The following is a 21,000-nucleotide window of genomic DNA, read 5'->3' as shown; positions in this document are numbered from 1 at the left end:
CCCAAAAGTATGCTATGCTTCAAAATTGAAGTTTGCTTTGTAACTAAAAGTATGCAACACAAATTTAGTTTGCGGAAGGTATTTACGCATAATGCAAATACTGTTTTTTTCTGTAAGCTATATCTCAGCTTACAGCAGCCGATCGGGGCGTGGCATATCATTTCGTGACCGGGAGAGTCCTGCCAACCAATTGGCACCAGAAAAAAGGACATCCATTCTTTCACGATTTTCGCCAAAAATCATTAAATTTTACAAAAATCGGCTTCATTTTGCTAGTCGAGATAGCGGAGGTAGCTACATATGTACGACTGGGGAAAATACCCCTGTGATCCTTAAAAACGACTTCAGAATTCAACAAATTTAAGTTTTCATTTTATTTTCGTTTTATTTGTGTTTTTCCGGTTTTTTGTTTGTTTATTGTTAAAGAATTTTACGAATTCGTTTTTAATGTATTTTACAGACGTGTTGGCCGACTTCTGTTGCTTGATTGTGTGTGTGTGTGTATGTGTATTGTGTTTGTGTTTAGTAAACAGTTAACGTATTAATTTACAATCAGTTAAACCAAGGTTCTCTTATGGCTAAAACCCCTATGCCTACCGCTTATGCTTACAATGCAAATTCGCACTTACAAATAATGTAAAGGTAAAAAAAAAAAGTGATTACGAATAGGTATTTTTTTCGTTCAAAAGGGTCATAAATAATTTTGTTTGCTGCTTATGCTAGAACTATAAAAATTTCATTAAGAAAACTAATTACGAACTCCTCCCCTATGAATATGTAGACGGCTACATCTACATCCATCTATTATACGGTTTGTTTCTATGGTACAGCGCTTAAAAAATCAACAACATACGTTTTATAAAATCGGCTTAGCACATTTCGGTTATGTATCTTACAGTTATCATCTATATATTTACAGAATTAAAACGAAACTAGACTGACATAGTCCGTTGTCTTAAGTGGTAAGTGTACGATCTACTTCTCTCCTTCGTATTTACATTGTTAAGGTATATTTAAGGTATTATTCACTTTGTCCGTAAAACAGATTGGTAAAAAACAAACCTTTCGCTCTAGATGTAGTGTTGTATGTATTTTCCCTTTAATCGGTTACAAAATCTATCAAAATTTCTTATGAAAAAAAAATGTATTCACAGGGCCAAAATAAGTTAATTTGTGGTACATATTATTTCATTGCCATTTTTAAGTTCTTGTGATCTAAATTTTTTTTTAATTTAGAAGTAAAAATTTGAATGAAAATCGAAAAAATAAAGATGCATCAAAGCATGTATCAGAGACTATTGAAAAGATTATATATTATAAGAAGATTGATCAGAGTTTGTTTCGATTATATCCCTATGGCATACAACCATAACTTACTTTATGATAATTTACTTTACTAAAAACTGTTCACAAAAAAATAAACATTATTTTTTTAATATTTCGGGAATATTTTTTTATGTGGGGTTCGAATTTTTAAGGTTTTAAGTTAACAAAAGTCGAATGCAAAATATGTAAATGGCTTCGGAAATTTGTTGATTTGCTGTTGCCTGTATTTACACGTTGTAATCGCGGTTTGTTCGTTCAATCGAACCTCGCTTTGTACTCTTTTTCATTGTTGAACTTACGCTGTAACTTGTTCCTACTAACTCCGGTACGATACAGTGCTGTACTCCACTCCTCGACTCCTCGTTCATAATAGACCAAGATGTACATATATTCTATGGTATATACAGATATTTAACAGTATTTACGTGTGTATCTTGTCGATAATAGATTAGTTTACATTTTTTATTCTCTGTTATATGTTGGTGTTTTTTTTAAAGTATTATTTACATTTGCTTTTTCTGGGTGTTTCTTTGTTCTGTTCTTTTCTGTTCTGTTCTGTTCTATTCTGTTTAGTTCAAGAGTATTGCTTGCGTTTTAATCTGGCTAATCAGTGTTTTCTGGTTTTGGGTAAATATGATATTGAAATGTTTTAATAATTGATTTTTTTGTTTATTCTTAAATTAAACGTAGTTCCATGTGTGAAATTAAAGTTAAAGAAATAAAATGGGGAGGCCTCCCCCATTTGCTTGCTCGCAGCTTTGGGCTCTCCCGCTACTGCATTGGTTATATCGAAGCTCGTCTCTTGGTTTGAGTCAACTTAGGTACTAAAATACATATTTAATAACGAAACGATGCCAGAAGGGACTCTCTAACGTCTCAAATAACTTCAGTTTTCGCCGCCTAATCTGTAAACTACATGCTAGGTAAGTTAATTCGTATATAGTATCATTCTATAGGCCCTATGTATCGTAAATAGTAGGTTGTTTGTTTTCTTTCTCGGTAAGTAATAGAATTGGCTTGTTTGCTGTGACAAAAACGAGACTATTCATTAACTAATTAGTGTTTCAAAAGGTGTTTCTGCTATGTATTTTTGTTTTGTTTTGTTTAGTTTCGTCTCGTTTCTTTTAATTTTTGTGTTGTTTTTTGTTTGCTTTGCAAGTTATTCCGTTTCATTATTTACATTAAGTGTGGATTGTATCGGATCTGTTGCGTATTAAATCTCGCTCTTCGTTTTTATGAATCGATTGCACACACATACAAATATATATATGTGTATATCATGTACATGTATATATCTATATATTTCAATGCGGAATTTTCTTTAAAATATTTAAAGCGTTTAAAAAAAAAAAAAAAAAAGTTTCTGTTGTTGTTTGTTTTGTGTAAGGGAAGTGAATCTGTAACGAGGCAAACGATTGATTTCGTCAGCACTTTCTCATTATCGTTGTTTCTTGTTGGAGTTTCTCGATTTCCGCACTAGTTCGTTTTTCTTTTACGTGAGTCTGTGGATTAAAGTAAGTTGAAAATCTCCTTAAACAAATCCCAGCAGCCACACTTACCCGTCTCAGACGCCATCCCGCCTACCTCCCGCGGCCGTCATCTTCTCATTGACCTTCGTGGAGCCCGGACCACCAGCGGCGCCCAGTCGCTCAATCACCCGCGAGTCGCAGGATATGGTTCGCTGCATGAAGCGTTGAGCGCTGCGTGACCGTTCACTCATCTTCTCCTGCTGCTGCTCGAGCAGAGTGGGTGCAGCATTGAAGTGTCCTCCTGCGCCAGGGATAAGCTGATATTTGCTAGAAGTGCTGGCAAGAGGCGCCCTCTGCTCCATCCTGGGCTTGTCATCGAACATGTTCAGCTTCTGGGCGGTGCTCAGGATTGAGTTCACATTGCTCAGAGTAGTGGCAGCGGAGGGTAGCTTCTTGATCGGTCCACCACCCGAGACGCCCAGCACTTGCTGCAGATTCTTTAGGCTGCTGCTGCCAATGCTTGTCCCAATCCCAGTTCCAATGGCACTTCCCTTGCTGGGGGTGTTGTTGTTGAAGCTGCTGATGATGTTCTGGTGGTGGTGCACACTGATCGAGTTGCGGCGCTCGCGCATGGCTGCCTGGTAGTGCTCAGGCGACTGCAGCGAGCACTTGTTGATTGTGTGCGCCTGTCCAAATCCAACATTAATGGAGGTAGGCGTAGTAGGAGTGGCTGGACTGGGCGCCGTGTCCACCGATGGACGATGCCGCATGCGGTACTCGCTGATGGAGAGCTTTCGCTTGGGCATGGGTGCGGGCTCGGGCTGCGTGAGCATGGGGTTCAGCCGAGGATCGCAATTGGCGGTCCGCGTGTAGATCTTAATAGGCGTTGTAGTTGGCGGCGGCATGTCCTTCGAGGTAACGACCGGACTGGCGGACAAGGCATGCGTGACTCCTGCTCCAGGACTAGGCTTTGCCACGGCCAGGGTGGGGACCACTGGCGTGGGCGTAGGCGTGACCGCCGCCTTTGATTTCGTAGAGGCCAGGTATTCGGCAAGGCTGGGCATGCTACTGCTGCTGCTGCTACTGCTGCTGGCTGGTGGCGGGTCTTGGAGCTTGCCATAGATGGTGTTGTAGTAGGGCAGCGGCATTTTGGAGGCCAGTCCCTGTGGGAGGATGGGCGTTGCAATGGGCTGGGTAATCAATACTGGGATGGGGGCAGCCTTTGGCGTCAGCCTCGGCGTCGGAGTGGCGCGTGGGTCCACAGTGGGAATGGGATTTGCAGTCGGTGTGGATGGCTTCTGTTGAATGTTGTTGTTGACCTTTTGCTTGGATTCCTTCTCCTTTCCCTTTCCTTTACCCTTTTCGCGCTCCTTGTCCTTGCTCTTTTGCTTCTCCTGTTTCTCCTGCTTCCGCTTCTCGCGGTCCTTCTTCTTCGACTTCTTCTCCTTCTTTTCTTTCTTCAAGAGCGCGGCCTGTATGAGCGCCGCCTGCTGACGACTCCCGCACATGGACTCCCTCCTGCGGCTGATGGTTGTCAGCTTTCCACTGGCGATGGCCGCAGCCAGGCTCATGGGACCACCTCCGGGATTCGCCTCATGGTGGTTGTTTTCTTTGCGGTGTTGTTGCTGCTGCTGCGGCTGGACGACCATCGGAGAGGCTGTGGCTATGGCCGTGCTGGCTCCCTGAGCCTTGCTGCTGTTCAGGAGAATGCTGCTGCTCAGGATCTGGCTGTTCGGTTTGGTCAACTCCTGCTCGAAGTTGGTCTGGCGTTTCTTTGTCGGCGGGGGAGCCAGCAATGAAGTGGGTAGCGATGCAAGAGACGGGGTGACGGGTGTCACGCACATGGACATGGTGCGACGACGCATCTGTTGCTGTTGTTGCTGCTGCTGCTCCACGTTGTTGTTGGGTGTGTGGGCGATGTGCTTAGTCTTGCCGTTGGCTGTGGCCACCGGAAGAGTGGGAGTTGCTGCTGCACTTGAGGCTACAGCTGGAGCTGGAGCTGGAGCTGCAGGTGCAGCAGCAGCCAGAGCAGAGGAAGCTTTGGCGTCTGGCCGTCGGGCCTGTGACTGCTGCTGGTTTTTCTTCTTTTGCTCAACAACTACTTGCGATCCTGTGTGACTGGCTGCGGTTTTCTGCTTATCCTTGTCCTTGGACTTTTTCTTCTCCTTTTTCGACTTCTTCGTCTGCTTGTCCTTCTCCCGCTTTTCGTCCTTCTCCTTAGACGATGACTTCTTGGCCTCTGTCCCGCTGCCGCTGCTGATCTTGTTACTGGACGATGACGATGATGCCACAGCCACCGCCGCTGCTGCAGCGGCTGCTGCCGCCTTCTTGTTCCTTGACTGTAAGTAGAAAATGTTCTGCTCATGGAAGGACAACAAACGTTCCTGCATATCAAGTTCGGTGAGACTTTTTGTGCTGCTGTTCGATGCAGATGTAGCTGCAACTGCAGCTGCTTTTACTGGTGCTGGTGCTGGTGCTGGGATTGCTGCTGGTACTGCTGCTGGTGCAAGGGTCGGCAATGCTGCCTTTGCCACTGCTTCTGCTAGTGGCTGTTGTGACTGCGATGGCAGCTGGGGCTTCGCTGAAGGAGGTGTTGGCTCTCGTTTTGGTTTCTTTGGCAGCTCCTCCCTTATCTTGAGGGTTAGCGGACGGGAATTGATTGCACCTCCTGGTGCTGGTGCTACTGCTGTGGCTGTGGCTGCAGCTGTAGCTGTGCTGCGCAGCAGAGACTCTCCTGGCTTGGGCTCCACTTTCGGCTGCACCACCTTGGGTGCCTCCGTCTCCGGCTTGGCCTCTACTTGGCTTGGCTGCCCCTTTACTGGTGGCTCCACTTTCGGTGCCACTTTAGCCTCTAGTTTTGGCTCTTCTTGTACCTGGGTCTGGGGCTGGGGCTGGGTCTGGGCCTGGGGCCGGGGCTGAGTCTCACGAAGTTCCTTTTTCTCACGCTCCTCCTCCTCCTTGCGCTTCACCTTCACCATCTCCTCGAACTTGTCGCAGGCTTGGCTCTCCTCGCGCTCCACATCGATCTTAACATCATCGGCAGCCGCACTGGTGTCCTCCGGCTCGATCTTGACCAGATTGTCTTCAGCTACGATTTGCTGGGCACCAGGACTGGGCGAACGCAAAATGTCCACATCATCATCTTGCTCCTGGTGATGCAGCTGATGGATCTGATTCAGATGATGGGTGTGGCTGTGGCTGTGGCTCTGCACATCCAGCAGCTCTGTTTCCGTCTCCACCTTCAGCGGCACAACGACATCCACCTCGTCCATGGCATCGGTATCCTTGGCATCACCAATCACATCAATGTGCGGCTCATCCGTCTCCACATTGGCTGCGGCTGTGTCTGTGGCGGTGGCTCCGTTGCTAATCACCAAGCGACGCTTCTTCAGCGGTGTGCTGAATCCGTTTGCCAGTGGCGAGACGACGTGCACCTGGTGCGGTGGTGCGGGAGTGGCAGAAGCAGGGGACTGCCGCTGCTGAAGTCCCTCATCTGGATCCGGGGTGGTCTCCTCGCTAATGGCCTGACGCAGCCATCGCTTCTTCACCGAGGAATTGTTCTGCAAGGGGAGGTGAAGCTGCTCCCTGGGTGTCGCCTGTGGGGCTGCGGTCGTGGATTCCGCCTGGTGGATGAACTGCTCCACCTTTAGGAGAGCCGGTGCCGGCGAAGATTTCATCTGTTGTTGCTGCTGCTGCTGCTGCTTCAGTTGCTCTCTCTCGCCGTTGATTTCACACATGGCCGCCTGGACAAGGCTGTCCAACCCGGACTGCTGCGATTCGCACTGCTCTGCCTGCTGGAACCAGCTGGACATAAGTGTCTTCTTGGTTTTGGCCCCACCTGGCGGGTACTTGAACTCTCCCATGGGGGCGGGAGAGGACATGGCTGACGGCGACTGCAGCGGCTGTTCCAACGGTCCCATGGCGGCCTCAATCAGTAGGCAGGCGCTGCTCACGGAAGCCGGGGTGCCCTGCTGCGGCTGGGGAGTGGGCGACTTGAAGGAGTCGCTGGCAGAGGATGTGTTGTGTGCCAAAGCCAGAAGCAGGCCAGCCGCCTGATCCACTGTCTGATGGTGGGGATGCGGCTGTTGCTGCTGCTGCACTTGGTCCTCGGACTCCGAGTTGGTCAGCGCATGTGAGTCGCAATCGGACTCCATCAGGACGCTCTTCCTCCGCTTGTTGTTCAGTCCGTTGTTATTGTAGCTGCGACTGACATTGCGCTTCCTTCGGTTCTTACGCTGTGGCGTTGTCGCCGGGACACCCGCATTGATGCCCGAAGGAGTCTCGGCATCTTCGCTGATGGAGACGGACCTTCGCCGCTTACCGCAGGGCGAGGCAGGGGAGTTGCTCGCCTGCCGCTTTCCGCTGCTTTGACGCGTCTCCTTCTTGCCGCGTGCCTCCCGCTTCTCCATGTTGTCGATGGCCCGTATTATGGCCGCCAGCTTGCGGTCCTCTCGCGATGGCTTCTTTCCGTCTTTGGCCGCGTTGCGTGGAGGCGGCGTGTCACTGGGTCCGTCGTCCTCTTTGGATTCTGCTGTTGGAGAGGCATCTGCGACGGCAGCTGGTGGTGCTCCCTGCTGCTGCTGCCTGATTGGAGTTTTCCTTGTGCCTGTCGTTGGAGCAGGCGACGGATTAGAGATGCTTATGTTGTTGGCGGCCGTGGGAACACTCTTCACAGTGAGTACTTTAGTTGGCGGTGTCACTTGAATAGTAGAATAGTTGACCTGCTGTTGCTGCTGCGGTGGCTGTTGTTGCTGCGGTGACTGTTGTTGCTGCTGATGTTGCTGCTGCTGTTGCTGATGTTGACTCAGTTGCTGCTGTTGTAACAGAGTCTGTGGCTGTATTTGAGGCTGCTGCTGCTGCTGCTGTGGGGCTATCACTTTAATGGGTGTCACAATATGTGAAGTGGGTGCTGCGTGCAACGTTTGCAGCGCACTCACTGCCATTCGAGCCTCATCAGCCATTTGCTGCTGCTGTTGCTGCTGTCTATGTTGCTGTTTAAGAAACGTTTGTTGCACTTGCTGCTGCTGTTGCTGCTGCTGTGGCATTTGATGTTGCGGTGACACAAGTTTCTGTACTACATGTCGCTGCGGCGATTGCTGCTGCTGCTGGACAAAGTAGGTGGCCATGGGTCGCTGAGCAGCCGCCGCTGCTGCTATAACCGCCAGAGGCTCCTGTGGAAGATGATGCTGCTGCTGCTGCTGCTGCAATAGCGATGATTGCTGTGGTGTGGGGGGCAGCACAACTTGCTGCAGCTGCTGCTGCTGCTGTGCGTGCTGTGGCGTTGGAACCACCTGCAACTGAGGCGAGAGCAGCATGGGCGTGGGCAGAGAGGCCAGGATCTGTTGCTGCTGCTGTGTGGGACTCCGTTGCAGCAGCGACAGCTGTGCAGGCTGTGCTCCAATTTGTATCTGAGACTGCTGCTGCTGCTGCAATGTGGGCGACTGCAGCTGGATGGGCGTCGGCGAGGGAATAGACACCGATGGCGACGAGGACGACGTGCAGATGCCCGAGTCGTGCAGCACACTGGACATGGACATGGACACCGAGCAGGAGTTGTTGCTGCTGTTGCTGCCTCCGCTACTGCTGCACAGGACGGCAGCAACAACAGGCGGCGTGTTCTGCAGGCAGGCGACTGCAGGCGAAGGCTTAAAGCCAATATTCAGTTGGCTCAACTGCGGACTGTTGAGACCCATGTGACTGCTCTCCCCGCTGGACGACGTCGACCGATTTCTGGCATTGGGCAGCACTGCTCCTCCTGCTCCGGTGCTCACTCCCAGGCCCATCGTCAGCTGGATGGCTGCTGCACTGTTGGCTGCCGCTACTGCAGCTGCGGCCTTGTTGCGGTGACTGCTCCGCGGCTGAGCAGGCGGCGCCTGCAGCTGCTGTTGCACGGCCAGTGGCAGAGCAAATAGGCAATCGGTGCCCAGGTCGCAGGCGCATCGCGTGCTCGTGGGTTGTACGACGGCGGTATCGGACTTCTTTTGCTCCACGGCAGCCAGATCGTGCGGCTCGTGACGCACCGTGATCTCGGTCTGGGCTCGGATGTGCGTCAGGGCCACAATGTACAGGTGGAGTGTGCCCTTCTCGAAATAGTGCTGCAGCTCGGCATTGGGGCGGCACGATCTGCGCACGAAGCGCGCATCGTTCCCGTAGGTGCGCGTATCGACGCACACCTCCGGTCCCTTGAGATAGGCGGGTGGTTGCTGCTGCTCTTGCGGCGCACTTCCGTCCGGGCGCAGCGTCTGCATGGGGGCCTCCACGCCGGGCAGCTGATAAAAGAACACAAACTGGCCGGGCGTCTTGTGGGCCTTGAAGCTGTTCAGATAGTTGCTGGGCGGCGGTGTGTTCATGTTGACGGTGGGATTCTGGGTGCGGAACTGGGTGGTGAGCATATACTTGCCGCGCAGCTCGTGGATGGGCGCGTGCGGGGACAGGTCAACGCTGCTGATGAGCACCTTGGCCCCCGCATAAGGTATGAGCTGGGCCCGCTGCTCCAGCTCGCTGGCGGCACTCGAGATCTGGATTTGTCGCAGGGCCTTGTTCTCCGTGTTCTGGATGCTCTGCAGCAGGCTCGGCTGCTTCTGTATGGCGTGCAGGCGGGCCCGCAGCTCAGGGGAGTAGTGATTGGTCACCGCGTACTCGTAGTTCTCAATCCACAGGCGCAGATTGGCCGCGTGCTTCTCGGCCGCTGTCAGAGCGGGACTACTGCCGCTGCCGCCGGCTCCGTCTACGCCGGACTTGGACTTACGTTTGCTGCTCTTCTTGCTGGTCTTCCCGCCGCCGCTGGCATTGATGCTACTGTTCTTGTCGCCTCCTCCGCCGCTCTTCTTGTTCTTCTTGAGCGAAGCTGTTCCCGCCGTGCCGTCTTTGGTTTTCTTGGACTTTTTCGACATGCCGGTGCCCGTGGCATATCCTCCATTCAGACCCGATGTCAGACGATGTTGCTGGTTGTCCTCCGAAATGGCCAGACCAGGTCCAGGTCCAGCTCCAGCTCCAGCGAGAAGTAGTCCTCCAGCCGTGCCACCAGCCACTGCAGTACCCGCTGCAATGGCGGCGGCTCCATTTGCCGCCTGCGTGGCCACCAACATCATGTGCTCTCTGCGCTTCTGGCGCTGCAATGCCCTGGCCCTGGCCTTGTCGACGGCCCGCGGCTCGCACAGCTCGCACATGTAGAACTCGGGGATGTTTAGCCGATCGATGCCCATGCAGTCCACATGTTGCCATACCCTGAAGAGATGAAAAGATTGGAGGAGACATTGGTTGAGGATCTGTGATTTCTGAAAGGGAAACGGAAATGCAATGCAGGCAACTTACGAGCACTTGTCGCAGCAAATCATGTAGCCATCGTCGTGGGTGAGATCACAAATGCAACGCGTGACTGAATCATCCTCAGCCTCAGCCTCGGGCGCTGTCTCCGTCTCCTCGCCCGGATCCATGTCGATGCTGGCCAGTCCCAAGCGAGAACTGCTGCTGATCGCCGAGTGTGCATCATCGTCGGTCACATGGCGCGTAACTGCAAAACAAATGAGTTGAAAAATCATTTCTTCTAAATGATCTCTATGTTATACTCACTCTGCTGGCCATAGCCGCCATAACTGCCATAAGCGCCGCCTGCTGTGGGTGTGGGTGTGGCTGACCCTCCGGCCACTGTCGCACCAATGCCGCCCAGCGACCATTGCTGCGGCTGTGCCGAACCCGATCCAGCAGTGGCTGCCGCTGTGTTTGCCCCCTGCGCCTGTCCCTGTGCCTGTGGCTGCTGCTGTTGCGAGGCGTAGGTATGATCCTGTGTGATGGCATGCACCTGCTGCAATCGCAGATCCTGGGTCTGCACGGGCACCGGTCGCACCTCCTCAATGAACAGGTCCTCGTCCTGATTCGGGCCCAACTGCGGTTGAAGCGGTTGCTGCTGCTGCTGTTGCTGGAGCAGTGGAGGAGTGGCCTTCAGCGATGATGCTGTCGAGGGCGACGGCGGTGCTCCCTCTTCCGGGACACTAGGGGCACTAATGGGCTGTACATGAACAGGCGATGCTGGAATATTTGTAGCTGCGATGGTCGGTCCATTGCTGGTGCGGTTGCTTCCAGTGAAGTTTCCAATAACCTGGCCAATTGTGCTACCAACTTTGCTCATAGTATTTCCTCCCATTGGTGTATTTCCGATTTGATTATTGCTGCCGGTAGTAATGCTGTTGCCGATGCTGCAAGGGAGAATACAAGTTTTACTTTTATACCCTGATTACACTAGGGCTTCCGTCCGTCCCGGGCTTACGTCCGGGCAAGACCGGAAGTACCCAAAACCCGAAACGTATAGGGGTATTTTAGATTTGTGCTGGAATTGGATGTGTCTAACACCCAGAAGGAGGCGTTTCGGACCCTATAGTGTATATACAGTATGTCAAGAAACTCTTTACACACTGAAAATAAATTAAATTTCTTGACTTTGGATAAGAAAATAATGGCCTTTGGTTCAAATTTATCAAATTTTGTTAATTCATAACCATTCAGGGATTAATACTTACAAAACAACACAAACAATGCTTACTCATTTTTGACACTGTCAATAAACTCTTTACACATTTCGTTTTCGAGCTCTGTTTTGATCTCGTTCTTAGAAAAAAAGGGACTTTACCGTAATCTTTGCTTTTGGCGTTGCTCAGTGCTGCTCTATTTTTTCATTGACTTTGATTTGGTTGCGAAATTTTGACCGGTGCACATCTACAGACTAACTTTCTGAAATTTTTAAAATGCCTGGCAAAAGACTAAGCTTTGACGTTGTCCAGTTGATTTACTATAATCACCAGTTGGGCAAATCTGTTGCAGACATGGTAGACATGTTTTCAGTATCAAAGAAAACCATTTACAATGTCCTAAGTCGCGCGAAGAACGAAGGGAGACCGTAAAAGGAAGATAGCCAGACGGGCAGACCGCATAATCATGAGGAAAATTAATCAGAATCCGCAAATATCGGTCAGGACTCTGGCCAAGGAACTTGACGAAGAACTTGACTTGGTTGTTTCACACGAAACAGTACGCCAGGCCATTCTACGCCATAAATACTCTTCCAGAGTGGCACGAAAAAAACCGCTGCTTTCGTCGGTCAATATGGAAAAGCGCTTCACTTTCGCTGTTAACATGATCAGTAAGCCGGAAGAGTATTGGGATGACGTCATATTTTGCGACGAAACAAAAATGATGCTTTATTACAATGATGGCCCACCCAGAGTATGGCGCAAGCCGTTAACAGCTTTAGATAACCGAAACATCATTCCGACTGTAAAGTTTGGAAAACTTTCGGTTATGATTTGGGGGTGCATCTCTAGCCAAGGAGTGGGAAATATTGCATTTATTGAGAACACAATGGATGCCAAACAGTACCTCCAAATTTTAAAAACGAATTTAAAAAGCAGTGCGGAGAAATTTGTGCTCATTACGGACAATAGGGCCAAATTCAAGTTTTATCAAGACAATGATCCCAAACATAAAGAGTCCAATGTGAGAGCTTGGCTGCTTTACAACTGTGGAAAAGTTATTGATACACCACCCCAGAGTCCCGATCTTAACCCCATTGAACCCCCCATCTTAACCCCCATTGTGGGCCTACTTGAAGAAGAAAGTCGGAAAAAGACAGCCCAAAAACCGCAATCAGCTGAAAGAATTCATACTGGAAGAGTGGCAAAAGATTCCCTTTGAGTATGACCTACAAAAACTGATCAGTTCAATGAAAAAACGGCTCCAGCATGTAGTCAATGATAAGGGAGGACACACCAAATATTAAAATAAGTTAAATATATTAAATAATCACGAAGAATTTTGAATTTATAAAATGAAAATATTTTGTGTAAAGACTTTCTTGACAGTGTCAAAAATGAGTAATCATTGTTTTTGTTGTTTTGTAAGTTACCTATATATAGTTTTGCTATTTTTTTTTTCACAAACTACTTTAAATATACTCCCTCAATGGTTATGAATTAAAAAAATTTGATAAATTTGAACCAAAGGCCATTATTTTCTTATCCAAAGTCAAAAAATTTAATTTATTTTCAGTGTGTAAAGATTTTCTTGACATACTGTATTCCTGATCAGCATCAATTGCCGTCTGTCCTTCCGCCTGTCTTGTTTGAAGCCTAGTTCCCAGAGACTATAAAAGCTAGAGCAACCACAATAGGAACTGCAGACTCCTGTGATATGACACCGAATCAAGTTTGTCTCTCTCTTCTTCTCTTTCTCTTTCTCTCACTCTCTCTATCTCTATCTTAATCGTGCAGTGAGAGCCCCTTGACGGAGGGAATCGAGATATAAAGGCTGGTGTTGGTGTGGGAATAGAGAAAAAGAGACGATCTAAAACAAAAAACTCACATATACATATACCAACTGAGTATCGGGTATAAAGGTAGAGCCGCAGCCTTTGCCGCGGATGACAAGGATAAGCATAGGGGCCTAGCGGTGATAGTTGCACGCGGTAGTCGAACGATAGGCAGAAATAATCGAAGCGCAATTTTGTTTGCACCGCTAGGCCCCAATGTTTTCTGTTAGGCCATCAACCGGGTTCCATAGGGTATACGTTCTACATATAACTAACCAAAATAACTCACCTATGCTTGTTGTAATACTCGATTACAGTGGGTGCTTTGCGCGCACTGCCCAGCGCAGAATCGTGTTGTTGTTGTTGTTGTTGTTGTTGGTGCTGCTGCTGCTTTCGCTCCAGGGAAGCCGCCCGACTGCTAGGCGCGCTTACCGACTGACGACGCGCAGCAGTGGCGGATGACATGTAGGAGGAGATGGCAGCACTGCCGCTCGCGAATCCATGCGAGGATATGCTTACCGAGGGCGTGCTGGCCAAACTCACGGTCGGATTCGCCCCCACCGATAGAAACGAGGGCGAGGTAGCCTTCGTGGATGTCTGGAAGTGCGTCAGCAGAAGATTTCCAGTAGGATTGGATCCACCCGACGGGGATCCTGCACTGTTGGCCACTGCCACCCCTCCTCCATTGCTGTTGTTGTTGCTGTTGCTGCTGTTGCTACTGCTATATATGATTTGAGTGGGGGGCGGCATTTGGGTGTTGCCACTTCCACTGCCAGGCGTCTGATGAAAGCGCTGCTGCTGCTGGCTATAGGACTTCTGGGCCATGCTCTGCAGGATGCGGGCCGAGAGCTCGTCCGTCATCTGAGTGCCATTGACGATCACCACGTCGTCAGTGACCAGCGAGGACGAAGTCCTGTCCGAGTGTTGCTCGTTTTCGCTACTGCCACTGCTGTTGTAGTGCGTGCGCTTCTGCATCGCCTGCAGCTGATGCTGCTGGGGGTGCTGCTGGATAACGGTGCCGTGCGAGTTCACAAATTTTATGGATCCAGCGGTGGTGGTCAATCCCGAGCCCTGGCCCTGTCCCTGCTGCTGCTGCTGCAGCAGATACCCGGCGGCCGTGGCACTTGTCGCTGATGTTTTGTGCTGCAGCTGGGTTCCCTGCGGCAGACTTATCTGCTGCTGCACATACTTGCTACTTAGTTTTGTGACCTTTGTTGGCGTGGACATGGACATTCCCTGCTTGCCATAGCTGGGTTGGTGCTGCTGCTGGGGAAGGGCAGCTATAGACAGGGACGTCGACTGCTTCACAAACTTTGTCTTGGTTCCCGCCTTGTAGGACTGCTGCTGCTGTTGTTGCTGTTGCTGCTGGTGGAGCGAAATGAAGTTCTTCAGCTGTTGTGCATGTAGTTGTTGTTGTTGTTGCTGCTGCTGTTGTTGCTGTTGCTGCAGCATGTTTCCCACGCTCTTGACCGTGATCTTCTGATTGGCCTTCTTCAGGACAGCAGCATTTGCCACAGTCGTCGCCGTGGCATTAACATACTTGGGCTGTGCCGGCTGGATAATTATCTGAGGCGGATTGGCCGAGTGCTGGCTAACCGGGACATACGACTGGAGGCGGGTGGCCACCCGGGATCCCAGGGTCACCTTCTGCAAGGTGGCCTGCTGCTGGTTCTGCTGCTGCTGTTGCTGCTGTTGCTGCTGCGCCTTAAACGCACTGATGCTTCCGAATTTTTGTGGCTGCTGCTGCTGCATTCCCTTTGCGGGCGAGGCCGTGACATACGGCAAATTCTTGGCCCCCAGATAATTGAGCTGGTGCTGCTGGGTGCCAGGCGTCCCAGGCCCTTGCTTCGACAGGACCGTGAGATTGCTGAGAAGCAGCTTGGAGTTGTGTGGCGGGGCAGCAGCTCCGGCATCGATAATGACATTGCTGGTGCTGCCATCAGTGGTCACAATCTTATAGATCTGGGGATTGATCAGCTCCTGCGTGGAGCCGCCGGCTCCCGATGCTGCCCCCGTGGCTGTGGTACGCACGGCGTACTTCTGGGTGGAAGGTGGCGGCTGGGGCTGGCTTTGGCTGGCGCTGAGTATCTGGCGCGTGCTTATCGACATTCGACGGTGCATGATGCGCTGCAGCTGCGCCTGCGTGGACAGACTACTGCCATCGATAACGATGTGCGGAGGTGGATGCTGGGGCCCACCCCCGACTCTGATGCTGCTGCTGCTCGTGCTGCTGACACTTCCGCTGCCACCGCCGCTGCTGGTGCTGCTAACAGCCGGCTCCACGAAGACTGTGTCGTGCGTGGGCATGGTTCTTCTGGGTTCCGTTTGGATCGCTTTGTTAACTAAAATAAGATATTTTTGTGTTGAGAGGGGCTGCTTTAAGTTCAGATTACTCGCTTGGTTGATGTGTTCTTTGTCGCGCTTTGTCGTTTCACAACACTACTTCACTGGCAATGCAGTCATGTTGCTGTTGCTGCTGATGCTGGAGCTGTAGCTGGTTCGGCGTGCCCCCAAAGTATTGGGGGCCTAATGCATAACCAGAAATGCTTTCTTCGTCGCCGGTTCTGGTACTGGCACTGCTGGCCTGCTGCAGACTGACTCCTAACGGTAATGGTTGGCGGTGCGCGTTTGAATTGCATAGAGGGTGTCCAACACTGTGCCACATTACATTGTCAGCCATTACAACCATAACTGTGCGCGATATGATATTCTTCAGCGTCGTTCCTGCTTCTTCCGTTGCTGCTTTGCACCCACTATTATGTCCCGTTAATCTCGTTGTCCGTCGTTGTATGTTGCGACTTCTTATCCGTTTGATATACTGTATTTTACATAAACAATCTTTCGTTGTTGGAGCTGAAATAAAATGAAAAACAAAAGTAAACAAACAGTTAAGCAGATAGTATTTATCGATAATAGCTCTACCCATCTACCCATCTCTAGCATTGGGGAGCAGCATTGCCAGCTGCAATTCGGTTATGTAACAAAACAAATCAGATGCATAGCGCTGCCAACGGGCGCCAAAAAGACGCATGCGCATTGCAAACGTCAATACCCGCGCGTGTTATTGTGCGAGATTTTTCGTGTTTCCTTTTGGAACGTGGTTCGTAGCGTAGCTGCCTCTGCTGCTGCCTCGCATTTGCTGCACTTGCTATAAACTTGAATGCAGCAGCAGCATCATATAGCAGAACTACTGACGAAAGGAGAGCCAAAGCAAAATGTAAGGGATGTTGTCAGTGCAATGCAGAAACCAACAACATTTAGCACTTGTTCATATGGCTTGAACAAAACCCGTTTTTCCGTTTGCTGCGGACACCAAATATGCATGCGCAACGCGTTTTACGAAATCTAGCCTAACCCTCTTCCGAAGATCGTCCTATGTATCGTCCCCCATAATAACAATGAATTTGAATTCGATTTTGAATTCCAATTTCTTTTCCTCCAAATCAATTTACATGTTCAACCGTTATGACCATTGCTCCATTCGTATGGTATGGGTATAGTATGGTGCACCACCCCTTTCATTTTATATTTATTGCTATCTCTCTTTTCGCCTTGCCATTCGCATGCCAAAGCAAAGCAAAAAGTGAATGCACTAATTTTGCCTTGGCATCCGGCGCGGCGCGGCATTTATTGCTAGTTTTTCTCTTTTGTATCTATTACAAGTTGTTTCTCTCTGCTTGCACTTGGATCTACCTACACACATACATAACTATTCGTACTAAAAGCCGCAAGTGTGTGTGTGGTTTGTGTGCATGTGTGTGTGTGTGTGCGATGCCAATTTGCGCCTATTGTCTGGCATTGTACATGCTGTAGATATAATTTCTAATTGAAATAGAGCCAGGCAGGCGCATTTGTTGCCCAATCGAATTGGCTACGCGAAACGAAACAAGAACAACCAAAGAAAAGAGAAATCAGAAAGTACTGTCAATGAGCTTATGTAACCTTTCAGTTTATTTCCTTTAAACATATGTAAATACATATACCATAAGTACCATGTACCATATGCAATTATTATTATACTAGTACTAGTACTAGTACTACTAGTACTAGTCGGTATGGCAGCTTGAAAATCTATTATATAATATCGATGGTTTTGAGCTATTGTTCGCCCAACAAATGCATACATATGTACGTATCAACATGTAATTTGATTTCCGTTTCATTTTGGATTACAATTTCTCAATGGAAATAAAATAATACGAGCATTGGCCTATGCTCGATATAAGAAAGCAACACCATCGCATATGAAAGAAGGGAGACGGGGGAATCAGTGGCTGCATTAACTTTTGATTTGGGTTACACACATGCAAACAAAAATCTTTACACACATGCCTTTGCCTTTTGTGTGTGCGTCTTACAACGTCGCTATTTAAAAATACACAAGCTCACACACACATTAACTAGAGAACGAAAAGTGGAGAAGCAACGAAACAAATTTTACACATTCTAACAGCAGAATAATCATTGGGAAGAAGGTAAAAACCAGCACAGAGCGTGCACATACACATATGTATTCATGTACATATGTACATATTTTGTTCATACTCAAAAGCTAACCCTACCCCAACCCCAGCAACAACAGCCATCAACTGAAAGACGCGCCATAAACAAATTACACACACAGACACCCACAAATAACGTGCCGACCATGAGAGGGAGCGAGAGAGCCGGCTTGTAAAATCGTGCATGAAATGCACGTTGAAAACTAATCGCACTCACACCAAATCAAATGCATATGTATGTATGTACTGACCGCAGAGGTGCTTTCGTCGCGTTGTCGTTGCCATGGTTTTGCTGCAGCGGACAGATGAAATAAAACAAACACACATAGGAGAGATACGAAAGCTTATTCTGGAAAGCGAATGAATACATATTTACATAATTGGGATAGGCAGCGCTCCGCTCCCCATATCAGCGCTCTGAATAGTCCAACACCTCTGTCTGATTGGCCTACGTGACTGCACTACTACCAGCACTAGCGCATTACAACAATATTGGCATTGCCTTGCTGTACTTTCATTGACAACAGACAACCCCAACCCACACTAAAACAGCACCTCTCCGCTCAGCTCAGCGGCTGCAACGCAAGCATAGGGGGTGCTGGCTAGTTGTACTCTCAACTAATTGCGTCTTAGTTTATTTTTTGTTGCTTTCCTGTATCGGAATAGTTAAATTGCATGCCTAGTTTTAGCGGATTCAATTATTCAGGCGCCAACAGCGCCTGCATGTGGACAGTTTTGAACACTCTGGAGTGGTCGATGCAGCGGCACATGTTCCAATACATTAATGAATTACCAATTGGAAATGATGCGATGCGACCTCCCACATAACTGCACAAACTGGCGGGAGTTAGGTGGCGGTCTTGGATAATCTGGGTATGCGACAACCCTTCGCTTGGAAATATCGAATGCCTTCCTATTCTCTTTCCTCAAATTCGCAATTGTACATTAGTTCTGTGCTGCGCAGGGGAGAAATAAGCGCACCACAAAAACTCGTCTATCAACTTTTGCTTTCATTTTGTGGCGAAAATTCGCGCGTACAGAGCGCAAGACATAAATAACAATTGCAAAAATCACGTATGCGTAAAGAGCAACACAGTAATAGCCACAGTGCGCAGAAGCGAGACAAAAAGACTAGCCGTTCATACACACACACATTTATACAATCAACTGCGGCCAACTTCAGGGCGTACGAGCGTAAAATCGGCGAGAACACGCAATAAAATGTTTGACGAAAACAATACGAAAGAAAAGGGAATAAGATCTAAGCGACGAACGTCGCGCTGTTCTAACATTCTGGATATTGGACCAAGGCATTTTCAATATGGCGTCTGCTGTGCAAAACAGTCTTGCAATTATTTATATAATTAAACATTTGCAGCCTTATTATTTGAAAATTTTTAAAGTTGAAATGGTCATGCAATCTGATGCGCATGTCAAAACGACGAAAACAAGATATACACAAATAGGAATACATATTGTGTAGCACATGCATTGAGGGTGTGACTATTTAATGTTTGTTTCAAATACCTAATCGCATTTGCAAATAATATAAATTAAATAATTATTTTATAAAAATAATCTATTGTATTTTTAACCATATGCGCGGAGCTGGCAACTCTGTGGAGCTCTATTTTACGCACATCCAACTTCACGTTGCACAAAGCAGAATCGAAAGCAAAACAAATGAACGCATACATGAGTGCGAGAGAGCACGGCATATGCACTGAAGAAACACGAAATCAAATATGGCGACACGGTATGCGAAAAACTGAATAGAAATGCATCAACAAATATTTAACCCGCTCAAATTTGTATTTAACCAGCTTTAAGACAAGTGCAGGATATGATTCATTTTAAGATAATGCTGTCTTTGCATACTGAAGATTCTGTCCTAATCACATCACTTTTTCAATTAAGGCGCGCATTCTCCATATTTATTTATTAGCGCTTTACTCACCGTTTAATTTGTTCATTGGAGTCTCACTTCATTTTTCACAACTCTGTTTACTTCAGCAGAAAGCGTTGATTTTGAATTTTTGCGTATTTAGCGCACAAAACTCTTTTTACGATTGATTTTTACAATACAAATAAAATTTGCATACACTTGGGCACTTGTTTTTAGTTCTTTTGAACATTTTCGCTTTTGAGCACTCAAAAGATATCGCGGCGCTGTTTAGAACGTTTAGTACCTGCACAAAAAAAAAAAGTTTCTTTGATTAATCAATTTTATTATTATTAATACCGTATGGCATAAGAAGCAGATGAGAAAACGAATGAGGAAAACATATACACGGATGACGCGTGCGTCAGAGCGGGATGTCTATACATACAACCATGAGCACAGCTAGTGTGACCGTTCTGACGTATAGCACAGGCTTGCCAACTGCCTATTATCGGCTATTTTATTTTGTTCGCTAGCTCCCCTGCTTCTTCTTTATTTCTGTGTTGCACTGCTTCTTTGCTTTAGCCTATTACTACTGTGCCTGTCCATTCCGAAGTGCTGTACGTACATATTTCGATTTCGCCTTTCCGTCTCTTCGTCGACACTCACAAACACACGCATGTATTTCGGTATGTGTAAAATCTATACACACATACATACGGATGTTGACGCACATATACAAAAATGAGAAATAGTTAAATGTTATTAACTATCCAGCAGCTATTATTCACATTTCACATAGCAAACAGCGCCAAAATAAGGCAACATTTTCTGAGAGACAAAATACTTGATACACAGTCGAGGTGCGTTATTCGGTATGGAAATGCATCGTTGTCGTCCGTCTTTTAGCTATAGACACTTGGAAAGTAATTTAAAAAAAAAAAACGTACGCCACAAGCAAACAAACTATATTTTTTGTACAATTCCCTGTACTTCTCCTACACTGGTACAAATACTATATTCATGTGCATATGTATATATAGACCGCTGCCAGTACACGTTTAGCGACATCTCGCTTGCTCTTAGGCTCTGCACGTATTTTGCTTCTCACATTGTATCTGTTTTCCTCTTCTCCTACACGCTAATAAGAAATCTTATACGAAAACTGTATTTTAGAACTCAACTAACACGTTTCACATTTAAATTTCATAGTGATGCGATTGCCGCCATCGCATACTATGCTTTTGACTATTTCGTTCAATTTATTTTGATGGTTTTAGCAGAATTTCCACGCGTTTAATTAATGCACGACTTTCCGAAATTAGGGATGTTAAATATATATATTGATGTATCAAAATATCGATATATATATTTCTTGTTGGTAGGCAGGGCTAGTTACAAAATATATCGGTATTTGAACGATTTCGGCGATTACATTTGCAAAATATGTTCCGATATAAATTCTAAAAATCAATTGCCATATTCTACCCAATATTAAAGTATAATTTGTCAAAAAATCTC

The 21,000-nt window shown here is 47.7% G+C and overlaps 1 protein-coding gene across 2 annotated transcripts; it reads right to left on the bottom strand.

The window, feature by feature from the left end:
- Positions 1–1,746: 1,746 nt before the first annotated feature.
- Positions 1,747–20,809, bottom strand: LOC108151621. Of its 2 annotated transcripts, none has more exons than XM_017280320.2 (7): positions 20,668–20,809; positions 19,555–19,786; positions 13,385–15,948; positions 10,368–10,990; positions 10,110–10,308; positions 2,886–10,022; positions 1,747–2,828 (listed from the first exon to the last, which is right to left on the bottom strand). In XM_017280320.2, exons 3-6 carry the CDS (start codon positions 15,400–15,402, stop codon positions 2,891–2,893), a joined length of 9,972 nt encoding a protein of 3,323 aa, XP_017135809.1. In that variant the 5' UTR covers positions 15,403–15,948; positions 19,555–19,786; positions 20,668–20,809; the 3' UTR covers positions 1,747–2,828; positions 2,886–2,890. The 2 variants fall into 2 exon arrangements, with proteins under 2 accessions (XP_017135809.1, XP_017135810.1); XM_017280321.2 differs by lacking the exon at positions 20,668–20,809 and adding an exon at positions 20,108–20,211.
- Between the last annotated feature and the right edge of the window lie 191 nt (positions 20,810–21,000).

Source organism: Drosophila miranda, chromosome XR, assembly GCF_003369915.1.
Source record: "Drosophila miranda strain MSH22 chromosome XR, D.miranda_PacBio2.1, whole genome shotgun sequence".
NCBI lineage: Eukaryota > Metazoa > Arthropoda > Insecta > Diptera > Drosophilidae > Drosophila > Drosophila miranda.
This window is presented reverse-complemented; position numbering and strand designations above follow the sequence as displayed.